Raw genomic sequence first — 21,122 nt, forward strand, 5'->3', positions numbered from 1 at the left:
TTTACTAATTCCCCTTTTAAATACAAGAATTTTTACCCTGCTGGAAAATGCAGTCTCCGATAATCTGTAAGTAGACAATTGGAAGAAGAAGAAAAACCTTGGCAACCACTACAATTCGATATTTCAATTTTTAATTAGTCTAGAGTGTGCTAGTTGTGCCATTTTCTGTTTGAAGTCTCATATTCACATTGCAATATTAAGAATCGTACCAAAACAAGATATCTGGATTCGTAATAGTAAACACAAAAATTTGACAAATATTTGCACAGTAAAAAAAATACATCATAAACGAGAATAGTTTATGGTGGTCATTGCCAATTAGTAGTAAGTTGTGCAAAATAGCGAGAGGCATCAACTTATGCTAAATAAAACGTTCAATTTAAAAAAGACAAGTTTAAGTACGAATTTGTTGTATCTTCGTTTAGAAATAAGCTACAGCTAGAATTTGTAGCAAATTTCAATCCCTACCCAAGAACTTTCACCCTTCGGTTCTCCAATTAATTCTAACCAACACACAATTATTTTTTCAAAAAGTCTTACGTCAATTTTAGGGACATTATACGAATTTATGAGACCTATTTCTTTGACTTAACACTTTACATTCAAAATTAATTTATGTAGGTCTTAGTGGGTATTTTTTGAAAGATATAATTTTTTTTCTTTGTAATAAAATAATTGACAATTTTCCTAACTTGGCTGCAGTGAGTCGAAAGATCAAAGCGAAGGGTATTTATCATTTTCTGCTCGACGCGTTAAAACATAAACTTTCGAACTAACGCGTTTCGCCCCGAATAGTTTTGATTCCATACTTAGCATTCTTATGGCAATCTCGTTCCATCTAGGTGGATTATTACAGCATAATCGTCCGACGATTTAATCGAGGCTTTCTCGTTTCAGTTTCCCTCGTTCGTTTAAACGACTCCGCGAAACGTTTTTTTCCTCGCGCTCGCAGAAAAAAAAAAAGATATAACGCTCGGGCGTTTATGGGCTCGCGATAGTCCGCGTCCATTTGCACGACAAGGATTTGCACACCGCGAGAAGACACGAGAGCGCTCGCGTACACCCTAAGTTTGCCCAGGGATCATACAGTGTTAAAAACTCCCCTGTTTGCTGGCGAAGCGAGCGCGAGGGTGGCTTGGATCGTTATTTCAGAGTGTTTGTCGTGTTTTAAGATTCTGACGTTTTGACTGGCCGAATCACGACGGAATGGAACGACGTGTACGCACCAATCGACTGCAATTCGCGCTACCAGGAACGAATGATCGCTGCAACGACGAAACTTCGGCCTTTTAATTTTTATTCGTCGATGACAAACTGAACGTGTAGTAAAATAACTACTTTTACCACACAGTTCTCAAATTTCTGCGTTGTTTCCGTCCTAAAATTTTAAACGTACAAGGCTAAAATATGGCTATCACGCGTGTTCTGATAGCAACGACGGAAACGCTAGAATTGAGAGGGTCTTCGAAGACATCGTCTAGCTCCACAGACAGTGGCAAATAAACAAAACATCGTAAATTGTCGACTATAAACAAATTTTATTTTTATTTCATTTTTTGAAAGTATATATATTTAAGAATATATTGTTAAATTTTGAGAGATAAATGTCAAGTATTGTGGATTGCAGAACATTTTTTGTATAACCCTTTTTAATTTTTTTAATTTAGTCAATTTTGCATTTCCAAAGGATAGCTAAGTAATTTTCTATCATTCACATGAGTCTAACCCCTTAAAAGCTTGTTTCCCACGGGGCTACGGATCCTAGAGGTCGAACAACGCGTTAACGGTAGCTGATCTGCGAAGATTCTATTCGCCCAGAATGTTTTCATAATTGGAATGTCCACCTCTCTTCGTGATGCAGTTTTCGACGAAGTCACGTTTCTTCCTAAATTAGCCGGAGTACCTGTGCCCTCCCCGCGACGTCGGAAATCCACGCCAGAACGGTTCCCCGAGACGAAGCGATCGCGAACACAACGGGACGCGTCGACGATCGAAGCACGGAAGCTCGGATCCCCCGTTCACGGCCGATCAAAGCGCCGATAGCGATCGAGAAATCTTTCAGGCACGACGCGTCCGACGCGTCGAAGCCGTGGATTCATCGGAGCGTTCGCGAACGAGCACGGCGCGCGTCGAAAAGGGCCGAGAGAAACGCGAGGAGCGTGGAATTAGCATATGTAAAAAGAAACAGAGCGGGTGTACGCGGGACGACCAGGAGGGGGGGAACCAGCACGAAAAATAATGTTTAATCGGTAGAAAATCTCGGTGCAGTCATCCGCCGTAGAACTGCTCCCTCTCTGGCCTCTGCTGCTCGACCCCGACGGGTCGGTGCTCGTCTCCTGGCCGGCCCTTTACTTGAGAGAGGGCCGGGACTTTTTAATTTTTAATTGGGAAAAAACGTCGTCGAGGTGGTCGACGAATATCCGCGCGGGTCCGTGGATTTCAACGACGTATCTCCTGCGCGTTTCCTATGACGATGTCGATTCCTTCTGAACCGCGCGACGAACGTTCTACCCCGGGTGTCATCACGGTCAGAACTGTGACTGAACACAGAGGTAGAAGGGGTACTAATACAGAGAAAACTGGGGTCGATAGTAACACACCAATAGATGTGTCGAGAATTTCGTTGAGGTTGGTTGAATCATGAGATGATGATAGACGTTTGAAGAAATGTCTTACAGGTTAGAACTGTGACTAAACACAGAGATAGAAGGGGTACTAATACAGAGAAAACTGGGGTCGATAGTAACACACCAATAGATGTGTCGAGAATTTCGTTGAGATTGGTTGAATCATGAAATGTTGATGATAGACGTTTGAAGAAATGTCTTACAGATCAGATCTGTGACTAAACACGGAGATAGAAGGGGTACTAATGTAGAGAAAACTGGGGTCAATAGTAACACACCAATAGATGTGTCGAGAATTTCGTTGAGATTGGTTGAATCATGAAATGTTGATGATAGACGTTTGAAGAAATGTCTTACAGATCAGATCTGTGACTAAACACGGAGATAGAAGGGGTACTAATGTAGAGAAAACTGGGGTCAATAGTAACACACCAATAGATGTGTCGAGAATTTCATCCCAAATCTTCCTTTTCAATCTATGTTATAAATTCTCACTAAGAATCTATTTAGAAGTTCCAATCAGCGACCAGTATTTCATTAAAAAGGTTCAATTTGAAAATTAGAAAAGAAGAATATCATTTACGTACAAGGGGTATATCACCTATATCGCCATTTTAAAGTATCAAAGAAAAGTTATTTTCGAAAGTCAAAGATACATTTCGTTCGTGGAATTTGTTCATTGAGTACAGCAAAACCTCCTTTATATGAATCTTCTATTGTATGAATGTTCTATTATATGAACGAAATTCCTACTATAGTACTGCATTATGCTACAGTAAGTCATTGCAAAATTACACAGAATACCAGGATGCAAAGATTCTGATAAGCTCTGCTTAACAGTTAAACATAAATGAAACTGAAATTAACATAATTAAAAACTTGAAACATACAAACTGACAATAACAGAAATTTCTAAGAAAGGAGTTGCTAAGTTATTCATAACTATTTAAACAATAGTGGGAATTGTTGAAAGAAAATCTAAAATCTACGACATCGCGAGAAGATCACAAGCGACATTTACTCCCTGGCCAGGAGGAATAGTATTTAAAAAGGACATAAATACCTTAACACAGAATTTTAAAAACAGCACTAAAAAACAGGATGAAGTTGCATTTTTTAAATGCATTGATACATAAATATGAATAAAATAACATTCAGTTTGTGTCGAATGAACTTCGCAAATAAATCGCTACACGTTAGCTTTAATCAATTAATGGAATTTGGCTCTGATTCTTTCGTTCTTAATATTTTTTTTTTTCATAGGGACAACACAGTTTATTTATTTTTGATACAAATGATCCTTTCAGTCCGAGATTTGTACAGTTACGATTACAATTTGATTTATAAAATAAAATTATATTTCACGTTGAACGAATACAAGCTTATCTGACTAACTGATCAATGAAATAAATGTTGCGTATAAATTTCTATACGTTGTTTCTGTTCGTAATTTATTAATCGAATGAAACTGCGACCATCTTTAATTGCACAGTGTGTACCACGGAACGCGATTACTTTAGATTATTCCAACGTTAATGAGCAGATTCAAAACTATTTTTGTCTAATTTAAAATATTTCAAAGAAAGTTTTAAGAAGATCATAGAACAAATTTTTTATCGACTTTATGTTTTTTTCAAACATTTCAAAGTCATTGATGATCTTTTAAGTGAAACAAGTATAATGACATATGACATCATGACTTCCATTTACCGTACAAAATGTCATTTGTAGGTCAAGTTGTCATACATCATTATATTAGCCTTGACATGAGTTACAATAAATTTGGAATAGCTAGAATCACATAATTTTATTGACATAATAAATTTTGTTAGACTTTCCGTTTGCGAAGGTATAGTTTTTCCTAGTAAAGTAGTAAAGATTTGTTAATACTGTTGAATAAAAAGAATGAAATTATTAAATATTATTGAAGCTAAAGAAGAACCACGCGTGTTCAATAATTTCCTACCAATTTATATTTGTGATAATAAACAACATATGAAAAATTCAAATTAGTAAGCATGGAACTCTATAAATTAAATAGTCATTTGTAAAACATAAATACATTCTTTTCAAAAACAATTTCGCGCTATATTAAAACAAGAAATTTAAGAAACACCTATGCTAAATAACGCCAGCGTATTTTAAAAAATGATTGCATACAGACGGATCTACAGATGTATGAGTTTAAGCTTGTGTAATTTTGTGATAATCTATCGCATGCAATGCAAACTATTTCCATTTGCCTCGTTGACTGTGTGAAATATCGAATGTTAAAAAGAAAATGAGATTCGAAAGCTGCAACTATTTTTCCTTTACTTGTAACCTTCATTCATCTTAAATAACTATGGTCAACTTAGGCATCTTGAAAAGACCTTCGCTTGAAAAGAAATTTATGACCTTCAAATCTTTTTTACACTTTGATCCAGAAAGGAAAGGCAAATTAAGTCTAAAAATCTTCTAAAACATTTGAATCTTATCCAAATAACATTTCTTTCTATATTAGTAACATTTTGTAAAAAAATACAATTGCCATGGTTCCTATATCTCACCTACTATATTTTCGACTTTGCATAAGAAAAACAAAACTGTCCAAGCCTCGAAATGTGCGCACAAAGTGTAATAAAATTGTTGATCGCGGTGAAAAATCCTCGTAATTTCGGGACTGGTAGTCAGGATCCATAAGGGGCGGTTTCTTCGAGAAACTCGAGGAAATTGATTCGCCACGGGGGTGCAGTCTTCGCACGCGCCAATTAATTAAAGCGGAGGGTGCAGTTTCGCGTAAGTCACGCGCGATCGAAGCGAAATTTCGGGTGCCGACGTGGATCGCAACAGCTGTTCCCCGCAGCCGGCGTGTGGGGTGCGTTTTAGAGGTCCATGAAAAAGAGCGACGACCCTCTTCAACGTTGACGTGCCTTTACGACTTATTAAATCATTTTCCGCGCTCTTCTAAGTCCACTCGCTGGCGAGTCTTGGAAGATCACAGGAAGGAGACGGGGAAGAGAAAGAAGCGTCCTTTGAAAGTGTTTAATTTGACGCGTTAAACGGTTTAGGTTTCGATACTCGGACCTGGACTGTGTAGGAAAATTATGCTAAAGAAGAGTAGAGTAAAACCACATAAACGAGTTGCAATTTTTGTTTAAAACTTGGTACTACTTTTAAGGCAAAGTATTTTGAGATAAAGACTAAATCATTATGTTGGTTGATTTTCGTATTTTGTTTATGTCTTCACACGAAGTATATTTTTTTCATCGATAAAACTAGAGCAGTAACACTATTGGGCTACAATGTCTAAAATTGCCAATATGTAAATTCGCTACGTTTTTTCTACTATTGACCTTTGGCAAAAAGAGTCATAAATAAACTCTTAAGAGAGTCATTTCCAAAAGGAGCCTTTAATCTTCAAGTTCATGGTGGCTTCAGTTGCTTAAAAAAATGTTTGAACTTTTGGAAACCGTTCGAATTTGAAGCTAGATAAATCTTCAAGGAAGTTCGAGTCTGGAACATGAAAGATCATTGTTAACCATGTGTAATTTCCCCCGCAAATAAACACGAGATCCACGAGAAAGGTGGTGTCACCCCCGCTCGCCGCTTAATCGAACTCCACCCCTGCAGATGGTCTCGATCGTTCCGAAAACCTCCAAACGCCGCGTGCAGGATGCACCGTCATCCCCTAAAATTCGCTGCGACACAACCCCATCCCCCGTCGGCCGGTAAACAAGCTCAAAGATCAAGGGATCGACGACGAGGAAGCGGCGGCGAAAAGAGGAGAAGAAAATCGCGTGAATCACGACCTGAAACTGGCCCGTGTTCCACCTGTACCGTGTGGGTGGGGGTAGGGAAGGGGTGAGACGCGAATCCATTGCGCGAGGACATCGGTCAGGATCTGGCTGTCGATAGTTCGAGCTTTGCCTCGGATTCTCCCGCGCTCTCTTGCTACCTATACCTCGGGACTGGGCACGTCATAAAACACAGGTAACTCCGGTATTTATGTCCGTCGTTTTTACGCCCGTCGCTGGCCACCGGTTTCCAGCGCAGCCAAACCTACATACGAGCGCACAAGCTCACGTGTCTCGCCGCTGCCTCGTGACTCCTAGCAGTCGGAGCTTGACGCTAATCCCTGTCGGGCACAAAAGGGGTGGCCGAGTGATATACGCCTCTGCGCCGCTATGATAATATCCCCCTACCCTCCAGCCCCACGACTCGCAAGGCTGCCCTTTTGTTTCGCGACTACGCGCCCAGTCGTCGCGACTTTTCCGCGCGGGTTCCTCTTCGAACGACCGGGCGCACGCTTGCCTCAGACTCGGAACACCGGTTCCGGGGCCCTCTCGAGGCTCAGGGTCCAATAAAAGTCTACCAAGTCACAGATTTGCACGTCGAAGATCGGTCAGAACAACCTTCAACGCGCCATCTTTCGTAGGGTTAGATTCTTCGTAGACTCGGGGACTTCCAGGAATATTTCTCTGATCTTCAATCTTTATGAATCTTCTTCAGGGGTTGAGATGACACTATCGGTGTACAAGATTTAGCTTACAATATTCTACAGAATCTGTAGAATAAAATTTTCTGTGATACAGAAATTTTGCAAGATTTCCACGAACCAGTTTAAACAATTTTATAAGTATTCTATGAGGTCTAGAATATATATGTATAAGCTGTCAATGAACAGGCTGTTTTAAAAAAATGTCGTTATATGGGATATTCGGCCAACCCTGAGAAAAATTTTAATGAGAGATTCTAGAGGCCAAAATAACACGAAAATCAAGAATATCAATTTCTTGATTGCGGCTTCGTTAAAAGGTTATTACAAACTTAAATAAAAAAATTTCAAATCATTCTGAAAAAATTATTTTTAGTTGCGGGAGTTAATTATAATCATTTTTGGTGAATAGACATACCCCCAAAATCCTACCCACTTTCGAAAAAAAAATTCATTACCGAAAATATAATTTCTAGCCAGAAATGTTTCCTCGAAATTTCATGCGAATCTTTAAAACATCATAACTTCTGAACGGATTGGACGATTTTAATGTTTAAAAAGGCAATCGACGCGTATTTTAATGCAGAATATGTGGAAATTCTAAAAATATTGAAAAAGTTGTTCGTTCACCCCGTAAAGTTAGAAAAACTCCATTAAAATGATCAAATTTTCAAACAGCCATAACTTCTACAATAGTGAATATATTTCAATGAAACTTTTTTCTAAAGTAGAGCTCATGGGTACCTACAAAAAAGTATTAGACAGTTTTTCTATAGGGCGTCAAACAAATTTACTAAAAATGAAAAACGAATTTTTAAGAAAAATCGACAGGGGGTAGGTGCCTAAATTTTTCGTCGAAAAAAAAAATTTCAAATCTTTCTAAAAAAATTATTTTTAGTTGCGGGGGTTAATTATAATCATGTTTGGTGAATAGACATACCCCCGAAATCCTACCCACTTTCGAGAAAAAAATTCTTTACCGAAAATATAATTTCTGGCCAGAAATGTCTGCCCAAATTTTCATGCGAATCTTTAAAACGTCATAACTTCTGAACGGATTGGACGATTTTAATGTTTGAAACGGCAAACAACGCGTATTTTAGTGAAGAATATGTAGAAATTCTAACAATATCGAAAAAGTTATTCCTTGACCCCGTAAAGTGTGAAAAACCCTATAAAAATGGTCCTATTTTCAAACAGCCATAACTTCTACAATAGTGAATATATTTCAATGAAACTTTCTTCTAAAGTAGAGCTCATGGGTACCTACAAAAAAGTATTAGACAGTTTTTCTATAGGGCGTCAAACAAATTTACTAAAAATGAAAAACGAATTTTTAAGAAAAATCGACAGGGGGTAGGTGCCTAAATTTTTCGTCGAAAAGAAAAATTTCAAATCTTTCTAAAAAAATTATTTTTAGTTGCGGGGATAAATTATAATCATTTTTGGTGAATAGACATACCTCCAAAATCTTACGCAGTTTCGAGAAAAAAATTCGAATAGGTGGACAAACGACAAAATTAAAAAATTTCAAATCGTTCTGAAAAAATTATTTTTGGTTGCATGGATCGATTACAATCATTCCAAGTGAATACACATACACGCGAAATCCTACGTACTTTCGAGAAAAAAATTCCTTACCGAAAATATAATGCCTGACCATGCATTGATATGTTTCCCTGAAATTTCATGCGTATGTTTAAAAAATCGTAACTTCTAGACGGATTGAAGGATTCTAATGATTGTCACATATGAAATACATAAAATTGTCACATATTGTTCGCAAGGCCTAAGATTCTCACAAGTTTCCTTCGCGATTAAAAATGTCTAGAAAATTGTTTCCATCACCGTTTACAAATCTAACAAACGAAAGACACAGAGTAAATTGGAAGATCGACGAACAGTAATTTCGGATGGATCTTTTTCCCCCAACGATTTAGGGCGTCGGGAGCGAGCGAGAGGGCACGGGAGAATCGCGGGCCCGGCGGCTCATTTCAATTTTTCGAACAACGCTCGCCCCGACTAAAATCATTCCTCATTCGCATTCGCGATATTAAATTGGCATGGCGAAGCCCGCGAGCGAGCACGGAACAAATATTTGCCCCAAAATGGTCAGTGCACGCGGGCCGCGTGCAAAATAACGGAGGCGAAAAAACGGGGGAAAAATGTACACGGAATCCGTATATAAAGCGCGGAGCGGCGACTCGTCTCCGTGGTATTATGCGCGATACACGACGTGACTCGCCGGCAAACATCATAAATTTTCGATTTATTTAGCAAATCTGTTTGCCCGGCTCCGTAGACGATAACGATTGGCGGTGTTATCGGTGATCGGCAGCGGTGGATCGCGTGCGCTGCGCGTTTTCCAGCCAAGCGGCTCGAAAATAACTTTTAAAATGCGGAATTGTGGTGAAACGGCGGAACGGAACAATCATTCTCGAAACCACTACTTCAAGGCATTTTCCTTCGGGCAAAATTTTCAATTCACGTCCTGCGTCTCGCGGAATATTTAGAACCTTCAAAAATTGATTTTTTCCCCTTATTTTATTGCTTAAATGTATTAAAATGTAATTTTCGTAGGCGACGTATTATCTTTCTTTTGTTACATTTGCTCGCTTTAAGTTACTACTTTATTGGAAACCTTATAACGCTCGTACAAAATCAAAATAAATATGCGATAAATAAAATTGCACGAAAAAAGAAATTCTGAAGATGAACGCGTTATATATTACGGGAAGATTAAAATGACGTTAATGGAAAAAATACTAAAAACAAATTGTCAACAGAATTAAAACTGATACACTCGAAAACGGAGATTTTTAATTGTTTGCTAACATTTTGGTAATATTCACAGATGCAACATGAGTTATTTCCTTTATAATGTAATGAATAAATAAGTGTTAATTTCATTTTGTAATTTACATCATTTCACAGTATTCATTCGTCTCTACATTCATTGAGTGTCTGATAGCTTATGGGAAATATTTTTACCGTTAAAAATTGCTAGACTGTATAAACATTGACCATGTTATCCTTCTGACTAATTTTTGCATAGTTTTTATCCTAATATTATTCCACTCTCCGTTAAATATAACAGACCGAGTATTCACGATACTAGCAAGTTTCATGCTATGTCTACGTGGAAAAATAAGTCGAAAATGTAGAATAAAATACTTTCATGCATGATTTTATTTTCGAGAAAATTAACTTTGAATAATGGACAAACACACCAGAAAAATCGTATTCGGATTGTTTAATTTAGTTATCTCGAAATCAAAATATAATACAGACAAATATTATTTTTCAGAATTTCATAATTATTTGGAAACCCTACGTATTCAAGGCCACGAAACGTATCGTATTATAATACAAAAAATAATAAAATTAATAAATTATAAAATTTCGCTTTCAAATAGACGATATTCTAAACCTTCTGAGTGACAGTTATATTCATTGCACGTCATATTAAAAATTAAATAAGCCAAACAAGCATTAAACTTGATTAAACGTTTCGACTCTGTCACTGTGCCCCTTTCGTTTTTATGTAAATAATTTGGTTTTATGTCTACTCGATATTTATATTGTATTCCAATACATGGAAAATAAAATTGTTTCATTGATCTCTGAAAAAAAAGGAACAAATGTTCGATAATATTTCAGAAAGAAATAAAATGTGTATTCTTCTTCATTTTTATACTATTGAAATAGGGTTTTAAGATTGGACCCATTAATTTTATAAATTTAATAACGCTCTTTGCACATTATTTTAATTTCGTTCGTTTGTTTCACTTCCACACATTTATTCTAAAGTGTACAGTTCTTTCTACATTAATTATGTTCTTTACGTACTCGTGCATGAATTTTGCCGAAAACTCTTTTGAAAAGTAAATATGTTACTAGAGGATACGCCAACGATAAGGTTGAACCGATTAATTAAATTCAGTGCTTGTTTGAACTATCGAACGAACCAAATATCAGGGACAAAGGCTATGTATATTCAGTGTAATAATATTTCTGCTAAATGTCTGACGCAAAATGACACGTTGAAGCTTTTAAACTATTGATTACCTTGCTAAATGACAAAGTCATTCGAGTAGTTGATTCTCTAATTGTTCTGACCAGTGTATTGCATAAAGACGCGTGTATCGAATTCGTCAAATACTTGGCTCGTTAATCTATTATTTACTATTGCTATTTACGACAATTAGAACGTTTAATGATCGTCCAGAATTTCAGATCTTCGTTCAGAAATTCGACAACTTCCATTATCTTCCATAATTATTTTCTATTTAAAATAATGAAACAGAAATAAAAGAAACAATGTAAACGAATGATTTTTGTAAAGAATCGAGAATTCCACATCGTTTTTACTGCTAGCTCCCGCCAGATTTTTCACAGCCATTTATCTGATTCTAAAAATACTCGGAAAATTCCTAATAAAGACACTTTTATTCTTCGATGTAGTAACATTCGTTATATCAATTTACTACATTTTTCGTATAATTAAATCGAATCAATCGGTTGATACGAATAATTTATAAGCATTTAATATATATTTGAACAATAATAAAAAATATTTCATTACCATATTATTGGAATTTTTTGACTCTAAAATAACAAGAATGTTATTACTGTTGTATGATTTTATTTATGTTTGTACAGAGAGAATGTTTCTCAGTTGAATGTTCAATCAGCCCATATAAATGAGGGCATGAAAATTATAATATTATACAACAAATTTAACTAATTATTGAGTCGTTATAAGTGAAAAAAGAATAGAAAATAAAATTAAAAAGACATTCTTCGCAAACAAGCAATACGAAGTTCCACAGTGTTTTAATCATCTTGGTACTACACTTATTTTGATGAATTTGTATTAATTTTTCAATGAATTTTATATAATTTTTAAACACAAAAATTTCTTTATAAATGGTTTGCTAAATCCATAAAACACTATTGGGCTACAATATCTAAAATGGTCAATATAATCCTCGAAGTGTCCAGGAGATCCAATTTTTGTATATATTGATTCTAGCGTACAAAATAAACAATTTAATGAAGATGTAGTGTGTACAAAAATTGTACTAAATTCTAGATAGTTTTCTTTCCCCTCTGTTCTATTCCAACATCGAGTCGATGAATATGCTTGTGGTAAATATCATGAGTCACCCACGTGACCCATATGACAGGGGACGTGTCGAATGCGCCATTGTTTGGCCCCCTTGAGAATCGAGTTCACGAGCGTTGAAAAAATCATGCATCGGGACAATAATAAAGAGGATGTTAGCATCAATTATGTTCGCTCTAAAAATTAATTTCTACCCAACTCGAGCGATATTAAAAAATCGTTTAACGTGACCACAGGACGATAACGGCTCCACGATTTCCACTTATGTTTCCTGAACGAATTTCTTCCTATCATGGTCTCCTGGCCGCACCCTGAACAACCTCGTTGCGAACAGCGTCACAATAAAATATTTCCAACGGATTGGAGTATCGGCGTTTCCCGGACACGCGGAAAACAATCTTGCATGATCCGTCACCCCCATAGAGGTTCTAGAGGCAAATCGTTGCGTACGGCTGGTAGTTAGGGGCTGCCCGTAATACAGTAATGAGGGCTTACTGCCATGGAAACCAAAGCCGCTTACAGCCAACCACTCTACTCCCAACCACCCCCCTTTCGCCCACCCCCTCGCTCGACGTCCTATTCTGCGATTCTCTATATATTCGCGATATCCTCCTCATCCGACGAGTTTCGCGAAAAAATTGTGAAAACCGTTCACGGGTCTCCATTGTTCCTCAACGATTCGAGTATTTTTTTTTTTTTTATGCCTGAGAAGATCGACTGTCCGAGATGGAAGAACCGATAAGAGGTCCTTCCTCGAAGCAGTCGAATCGTGAATTTTCGAGACGGTCCGATCGCAGCTTAGGCAGAGCTCAAACTTAACGCAAACGTGGCCAAACCTGGCGGACGCTGGATTAAATATTCATCAGAGTTACGATAGATCTTACAGAACTATAAATTAGGTGTAACTCGGTCTAAGTCAAACCTGAGTAGGTTGAGTCTGGCCCAAACGTGATAAAATTTTCATTTTTTATTTGTTTAATTCAACAACTTTCTTCGTCAAGTGCAATTTTATGAAGAAGTACGACCTGACGCTAAATTCAACTGGTAAATGAATCGAGTATAAAACAGAAAGTCAGTATAGATCTAATAGATACTTAAATTAGATGTAACTTAGTTTGAATCAGGAATAACTGGCTCAAACCTATACTAGGCATAGTCAAACCTAACGGGTATTTTGATTAAATATATTTCTGAATTAATAAAAGTCTAACAGATGCTAACCCAGACCAAGCTTAGCCTATATTAAGTTATAATTAGCCCAAACCTAACTCAAACATGGTCAAACCTGACACATTAATCGTGCACTCAACTCAGTACAAGGAATGTGTACCTAAATTCGACATTGACCCAGTCATCGACACATTCAATTTAGTTTATTAACATTGATATTATTATCGTATTGGTGAAAACATTGGTTTTTTATTAGTAAACTGTATAGTCTAAAATTATTCATATGAATAACATTGTAATCATTCTTCAAAACACGACAACCGAATAAAATCGTAGCTTTTCCAACGAAGTAAAATGTTCGTACGTAAAATTGACACAGTAATTCCAATAATTGTGATCTCGAAAAGTAACAAACAATTTCATTTCAAGTTTGTAAATATATGTTAGAAAAACAGTCTAATATTCTTTAAGAATGTAAATATAAAATAAGCTATAAATTTGTTTAAACAAGTATAATACAAAATATTATTTATACCCTGGATTCTTCATTTTTTCATATTACAAGGTAAACAAAAAATAATGCCCAGAATTTTATGTTGTTGCTAAAAATGAGGATTGTTAAAAAATGTGTCGATAATTGGGAGATTAACCTTATGTAAAATTTATCTTTAAATTAGACCTAACTCAATTTAGATTAAACAGTACGACAATTCTAATTTACTCTGTCAGCAACAAGATATGTATCAAATCTCATTTCCGGGAAATTTCTTGAAACATTATACAGAGATGTAATACTGTTACTAAGATAATGTAAGAGTCTACACGTAAATATCTGAGAAATATAAAAATTATTGAAATTGATAAAATTAATCCTTCTCTGAACTTGCGTTTTTGAATGAATTAAATTTGAAGGGGACTGAGCAATCAAAATCTTCTAAAATAGAATTTTCTTTGAGAAGTAATTCCAAAGAAATGAATATAAATCCAGACATTGTCTTTTACTAATGTTTGTCTGTATCCTAAAAAGTAAAATAGTTATTTTTATTTGTGCGTGCGTGTAAAATAGTTATTTGTATTTGTTAGTGTGTTAAAAATAGTGCAGCACGCAGTTGATCAAAGGGGCACTTTTAGGAAATTTTGTTCGATTGTACAGCTACAAATCAAATTCGTAGAATCCCATTCGAAAAAAAATATAGTATATCCACAATGTGTATAACATTTGTTTGTGCTGTCAAAAAAATTGTTGCAAATTATACTTTCAGAGAAAAATATAAAACAATTCTCCATTCTTCGATGAAAAATGAAACTTTAGGCTTTCGTAGTCACTATTTTAATAATTTTATTTTAATTTCCTTTTTCACATGTTCAATCCAAAATTATAGTTTTCTAAAATAACCATTTACAAGGAAACTTCAACATCTTTATTTTTAAAGCTCCGATCACTACAATACCAATGAGACGTTTTAAAAGTATTTTTACTCTTTAAGATATAAATAAAAATTGTGCAGAAGGAAAAATCTAAACTTGCTTTCCTTTTTTTCAAATTATGTTCCAAAGAAGAATATTTTTTGGAAGGTGTTTATAGCTCAGTATAATAACTATTGATACTTTTTAATTTATTCGTTTTTATATCAAATAAATATGCTAAACATTAGTATATTGTAGTTAAGAAAACGAACACAATCAATTTTCTACAAAAAAATTCTCGACGATCCATTCTCGAGACCTAACTCACTCTAACCCAATTCTAATTCAGTCTAGTCCGAACCTGACCGTTACCTATTTCAATCTGCCCGAAATTCCCAGTTCGAATCTCTTCGTTCGCAGACTCCCAAAGGAGGTAGCAATTCCACCTACGCCCTACTGCTTTATCGATATTTAACCCTTTAAGGGATGCAAGTGCATTTGCGAAAATAGTTCACACTGAGTGTAACTTAACATGCGGAAGATATATTTCGAAAATAGATTCCTTGCAGCCTGGTCATTGATCTGTTTGTCCTAAATAAACTTATTTTATTTAACAGTATTTCCTAGATTAATTTTTAGGGAAATATTTATAAATAATTTTTAGATTAATTTAATAGGGAAATTCGTTCTTGCAAGCGATAGATGAGTGATCATTGCTTCAGAAAATTATAATTCATGAATATATAATCTGAATTTTGTTTCGTCAATTATCACCTTTAACCGGCAATGGCGTATTTTTTAAACAAGAGACAATTTAATACTGGTGACGACATCAAACACAAATGCCCGAAGTATTTTGCATTCATAAAATCAGCATGGCGTTACGGAGGAATGCAATTGCTTTCTGAACAATGGCAGAAGACCATAGATCATGGTTGTACGATATACGACCCGTCGAACAATTTTTGTGGGCATGCACAATGAAAGAGTATGCGTTCGTACCGCGACAAAAATTAACAGAGACAAATAATACGTCACAATATTTCCTAAGATTTATATAAAACATTTCTTTAAATTTTTATAAATACGGAACACATATCGCGAAAACCATAAAACTACAAGTATAATACTTAACCTTGCGTTCCTCTCTTTTTTTATTTTTATTCCACTTCGTTTTATAGTGTGTACTATTTAATTTTATTGTATATTCTGTGTTTCTATACACGCTTTTTTATTGTTTACCGAGTCTTTATCGTAACTATCTCTTGTATGTCAAAGGACTGCACAGTTAACTTAATATGTAACTAGTTAATTAATTAATTTAATTAAATCGAGAATGTAACGTAATTTGGAACCTCTTCGGGAGTTAATTCAAGATTATAATAAGTACCACACGCGTTATATGTATACATATATTTTAGGCATACTTATCTGTAATTGTGTCGACTGGCATTACATCACATTTCGCTCAGGCAATATATATTATTCAATTTACAATGAATACGACAATTAATTATAATTAATTGTACAATGTTTTCTTATTCGAATGCACGTGTTATCCTAGCATTGAATTAATTCCTGAAAAGGTCTCGATATATTGGGACGAAACGTCGAATTTTTTGTTTAATTAATAATAAAAATTCAATAAAATAAAAATAAAAATTTTTCAAACGATATATCATCGTCACACAACAGAACAAAGAAAAGAATTTCATTAATTATTGGTACTACAATTTACTAAAACTACTGAATTAGATAATGTAAAGGTATAACAATACAAATCTGACGAGAATATTTATATTCTTGTAACTATAGATAGAATTACTATCGATCAAAAATGACACAACTTTTCCTTGCATCCTATTGTCGAACCTTCCGCCGTCCGACGGTTAACTATAGCACATGACACCATTTAATTGTGTAACCTTGTAATAATCATGCTTGGAAATATACTATATGTTCTATTGTAATTGTTCCTTAATAAATTAAGGTTCTGAAATGTACGATATTTTTCTAGACTCGCTGATGTTATACTCTAATTTTGTATAGGTCTCGTAAGCTTGTGAACATTCGTAAAATTTATAATAAACATATTTGTAAAATTCATACCATAACAAATCGTGGTATATCACGTGTCAATTGTATGAAAAATAATTATTTTTTTAATTTATTTTCTTTTTCCAAGGACTCTGTTTAGTACCAAATCATTAGTGATATAATAATATACAATTTTAGAAGAGTATTTCTGAAATATATAATAGTGTGAGTCATAAATGACTACCTAAAGGGTAACAGTCAAGATCAGGCTATCAAAAAAATTGTTAAAATTTTTCCAATTGTTTCTACTTTAAGCCACAAATCATACTTATATAGTTTAACAATTTCTTTTTCCTGAAAGTTCGGGTTTTTTTAGTGCGGAATCTGACTAATTCTAAATCATTATTTGGGATTGTAAGTCTTCGAGAATCGTCCACTAAAGCCAATAAAACATTGTTGATAAATCTACGTATATTTTGCTCCTGTTAATGCCCAATCTGTAATATTTTATCACACTAATATTTTTGTGTCATAAATAAATAAAAAACAATTTACTAACTTCTTTCTTCTTCCAAGTTCGTTTATTTTACACCGATTGCAGGAGCAGCCTATATTTCTGAGACTATTACCGATTCTCGTACGAAAAAATTCACGCAACTTGCAAAAATGCGTAAAAATAACGGTGCAAAGTCTCAAACCGATATCTCGAATAGTTCATCTATTAAAAAATTCCAAAAGTGGCCCATATTTTCCGGACTGGCCGACCTCGAATTGCACCCTTCTTCCGACAATCTCGCCGTTTCGCTATTCGCGCGGCTGCGAAAAAGGCTTCATCGAGCAAAGTAGCTAACGCGGAAAAGGGGCAGGGAAAATATTTGAAAATTTACGTGCTTTGACGGCGGACATCGCGACGTAGGGTGATCTATAAAAAAAAAAAGAAGCTGGTATTTAAACCACCGACCGTTTAAAAGTCGCCCCCGTCTCGAGTGGCGCGGGACTGTCGAAAGCAGAGCGTCGATATCGCAGACCCCGCAATTTCCTTTTCCAATTTGCCATAAACAAGTCGGCCAGCCACCCCTCGTTAACCGACTACGTTCGTGACTGCTCTGTTGAAAGTCGCTCGTCTTTCCTTCGGAAGAGAAGGGACACCGCGCCGTTGCAACTCGGTCGAATTAAAGGAATTAAAGGGCACCTCGTTACTCGTATCTCTCCGATCCTCGACACCCTCTTGGCCAAGGGGAGGGAAGAAAAAAAAAACCGAGGAGAAAAGAAGGGACAACTTGGAGGAGAAGAGAAAGGAGAAGCTCCATCGCGAGCGGAGTCCCGGTGTCCTAGGACGTTTGGATTAAGCGTCCGTAATGGCGGCGATCATCGGCGCGCATTATTCAGCGACCTGGGGCCCCTCGATTTTTCCATCCCCCGCCCCCTCCGCCCAAAGCTCCCTTTCGGCTCCTCAGTAACGCTGAATTATTGAAACGCGGAGGCGGGAATTAAAAAAAAAAATCTCGACAGACTGCCGGCCGAGATATCGAGTCGCGACGGTATTTGCAGGTTGAATTAAAAATGAGTATGAAACGAGGGGCCAGATGTCGAAACGCTCGCCTCTCGTTTCTAGGAAAAACGAGGCCATCAGTCGGTGGGCCGACTTAAAGTACCGACCGCTGAATGATTTAAGACGCCGCCATGGGTGAGAGCTTTCTTGGATCGAGGCTGATCGAACTTTTTCAATCGCCTCTGCAGAGAACCTTCCCCTAATTGTCTGGTTCGACGTCGAAACGTTACGAAAATAGCGGCTCCTTCCGGGCAACGGGTTTCCACGCGCTTTAAGGGGACCAGGCAGTCATGAAATCGACTTTTTTTTTTTAGTTTTGTTTTCGAAAGTAATACTATTTAGTAACTATCCATGTAACATTCACTTTACGTCAAGAAACACGTCCACCAGTCAAACTGAATAACATAGTAATATCACAAGCAGAGTCTGTAAAATACCTAGGAATGCATTTGGATCGAAGAATGACATGGAAGTCGTTCACAACAATGTTTCTGAGGTTATTTTATAGGATGCACCCTCTAGACATTCTTTTACATTAGGAAGCCATTGATAAAGCGAAGATGGTGTCACTGTAAGAATTGTTTCAAATTCAAACGGCCACCAAAAGTTTAAAAAATTTTGTATCCGATGGGAACAAATAAAACTGTATAATCCGAAAGGGAAATCAATAAACTTTTATATTTCGAAGTCATAGTAACAAAAAAAAAAATAAGTACTTGTAATTTTGGTTTAACTTGAAAAATGACATATACTTTATTCTACTTCAAATTATAGCGTATCATTATCTTGGTGATGCATTTGTTTTGTTAAATTTTTAATTAAAATTGTAGTAAATTAAATTAAATATTTGTAGAAGGTTAATCAAATTAATGAAATATTGAAAAGAGCTTTTCATCAAATTTTTTACATATGCTCCTTAAAAGTCATTAGTGTCGTTACCCAGTTGACATTGGTCTCACATATTTTGCAATATTCTAAAACTAAGACGGTTTTGGTGTATTGCAAGAACATCCAGTAATTAAGCAAAACTAATAAAAAAGGTAATTTGTATTATTCTTCATTTTCATGCAGCTTTAAATCTGTTCGAATGCAATTATTTAAATACTACATATTCATTTCTGAAATAAAATTAAAATCAGTCTTTGTACTTGTTCTTTTTTTCATATAGCAACGTATATATATATTATAAAAAGCTTCGAAAAATAATTGATCTATCGAAAACCTTTCCTAATTATCCAGTGACCTAAGACTTAATTTGATGGCGAAAGAAGCACTGGTTGTTATAAAAATAAATGAAACTTTAACAAAATTCTAAGATGGTTGATAGCGTCCAATGGTATCATTTTTACGCAGCTTTAACAGACTAAATGCCACGTTATTCGTGTTCAGACTACATGTGTTATTAGCTAAAAATATATGGCATTCAGAGTGTGAATAAAACGAACAATTAATAATAAAAATCCTTGCGAACACTAGGCTGCATTTATAGTTACAAGGCAAAATGGTGTAAGTAATCTAAAATACACGCAATTTTGATGTTAAGATGTTATACAAAATTGGCTTGGCATGCAATGTGTTACATATATCAGAATTTTTTTACTACAAAGTCCCGGAGAAAGCTGATCGAATTTTTCCCGATTGTTCAGTTCAATTTTTTCTACTTCGAACTGATTTTGTGGTAATATTCCTGCGGAAAAATTAAAATGACAGAGAAAACTGGTGCTCATTCTTTACGATATTTCTCATCACTTCTACCCGATTCAAAATCTGTTTTTATTTACTGCCAAACAAATAGTTATAAAATGCTCAAGATACCACAGAACAATCACACCTGTTACAATCGACGTCGCAAAACTAATACACGATACAAGGCAAGAATAGAAACGAAATTTATTCGATGAATCTTTCGTTGTTCTCCGTACTGAATTTACACGCGTTTTTTTTATACCTTATAGTATATTAAATTTGTATGAGAGAATTCCTGAAGTATGCTTTCCGGAAGAACCCTCCTCTCTAACTTGTCAAGATTAATTTTGTTGGTCATCGAAATGAAAACGTAAGAATATCTTACCTCTGCCGCTTCTGCCGACGAACCTGAGGTCGTTGAATTTCGCGACCTGGTTCTTCATCACCGCGGTGGAATTCCGCAATTCCGCGCAGCAATTCTCGTCGTTACCAGCACGAACCGTCACCAGGGTCCCGTCACCGACCTCGCCCAAGGCCACTACCTTGAACGCAACCGGAAGCGTCTTGTTCGACCTCCAGTGTGCAGGAAGCACCGTGCAGACCACGTGCGGGGAGCCTGTTGACAACGATCGTCGCCAAATTATCAACGAATACGCATTGGATTACCCGGGTTAAATCGAAAAGTAAACGTCGATTCGTTATCTCGAACGCGTAAATTATAGACGTAGGAGAAATGTGTTGCGCGCGGTTTATGGGTTTATACTAATCCCTAAAGGCGCAACTACCGAATAGACTACAAAATTAAAGATATTTCTCGAGTTAGATAAAACGATTAACCTGAAATACAAATAGTGTCTAAAAAAAACTCGACAGTTACTAAAACAAAATTCCATAAAGCTCGGTTGGAAGATTTGGTGCAGGCATAGAAACAATTATTTCATTTCCGAGCCTCTGTGAGGATTCGAAATTAGCATATGGATGATATTATACAAAATATGTACAATACATGTACACGTGACTTATTTTTTGTATAGTTTA

General features: G+C 35.9%; 1 protein-coding gene across 2 annotated transcripts in view; it reads right to left on the reverse strand.

Annotated features, from left to right (window-relative positions):
• Window positions 1-21,122, reverse strand: part of LOC143351449 (uncharacterized) — a 52,014-nt gene that overhangs the window by 24,225 nt on the left and 6,667 nt on the right. For both annotated transcript variants that reach the window (XM_076782945.1, XM_076782944.1), the window contains exon 3: window positions 20,470-20,700. In XM_076782945.1, coding sequence (XP_076639060.1) covers window positions 20,470-20,700 — 231 coding nt within the window. The remainder of the gene's footprint in view (window positions 1-20,469; window positions 20,701-21,122) is intronic.

The sequence above is a fragment of the Colletes latitarsis genome, chromosome 2 (assembly GCF_051014445.1).
Source record: "Colletes latitarsis isolate SP2378_abdomen chromosome 2, iyColLati1, whole genome shotgun sequence".
Lineage (NCBI taxonomy): Eukaryota > Metazoa > Arthropoda > Insecta > Hymenoptera > Colletidae > Colletes > Colletes latitarsis.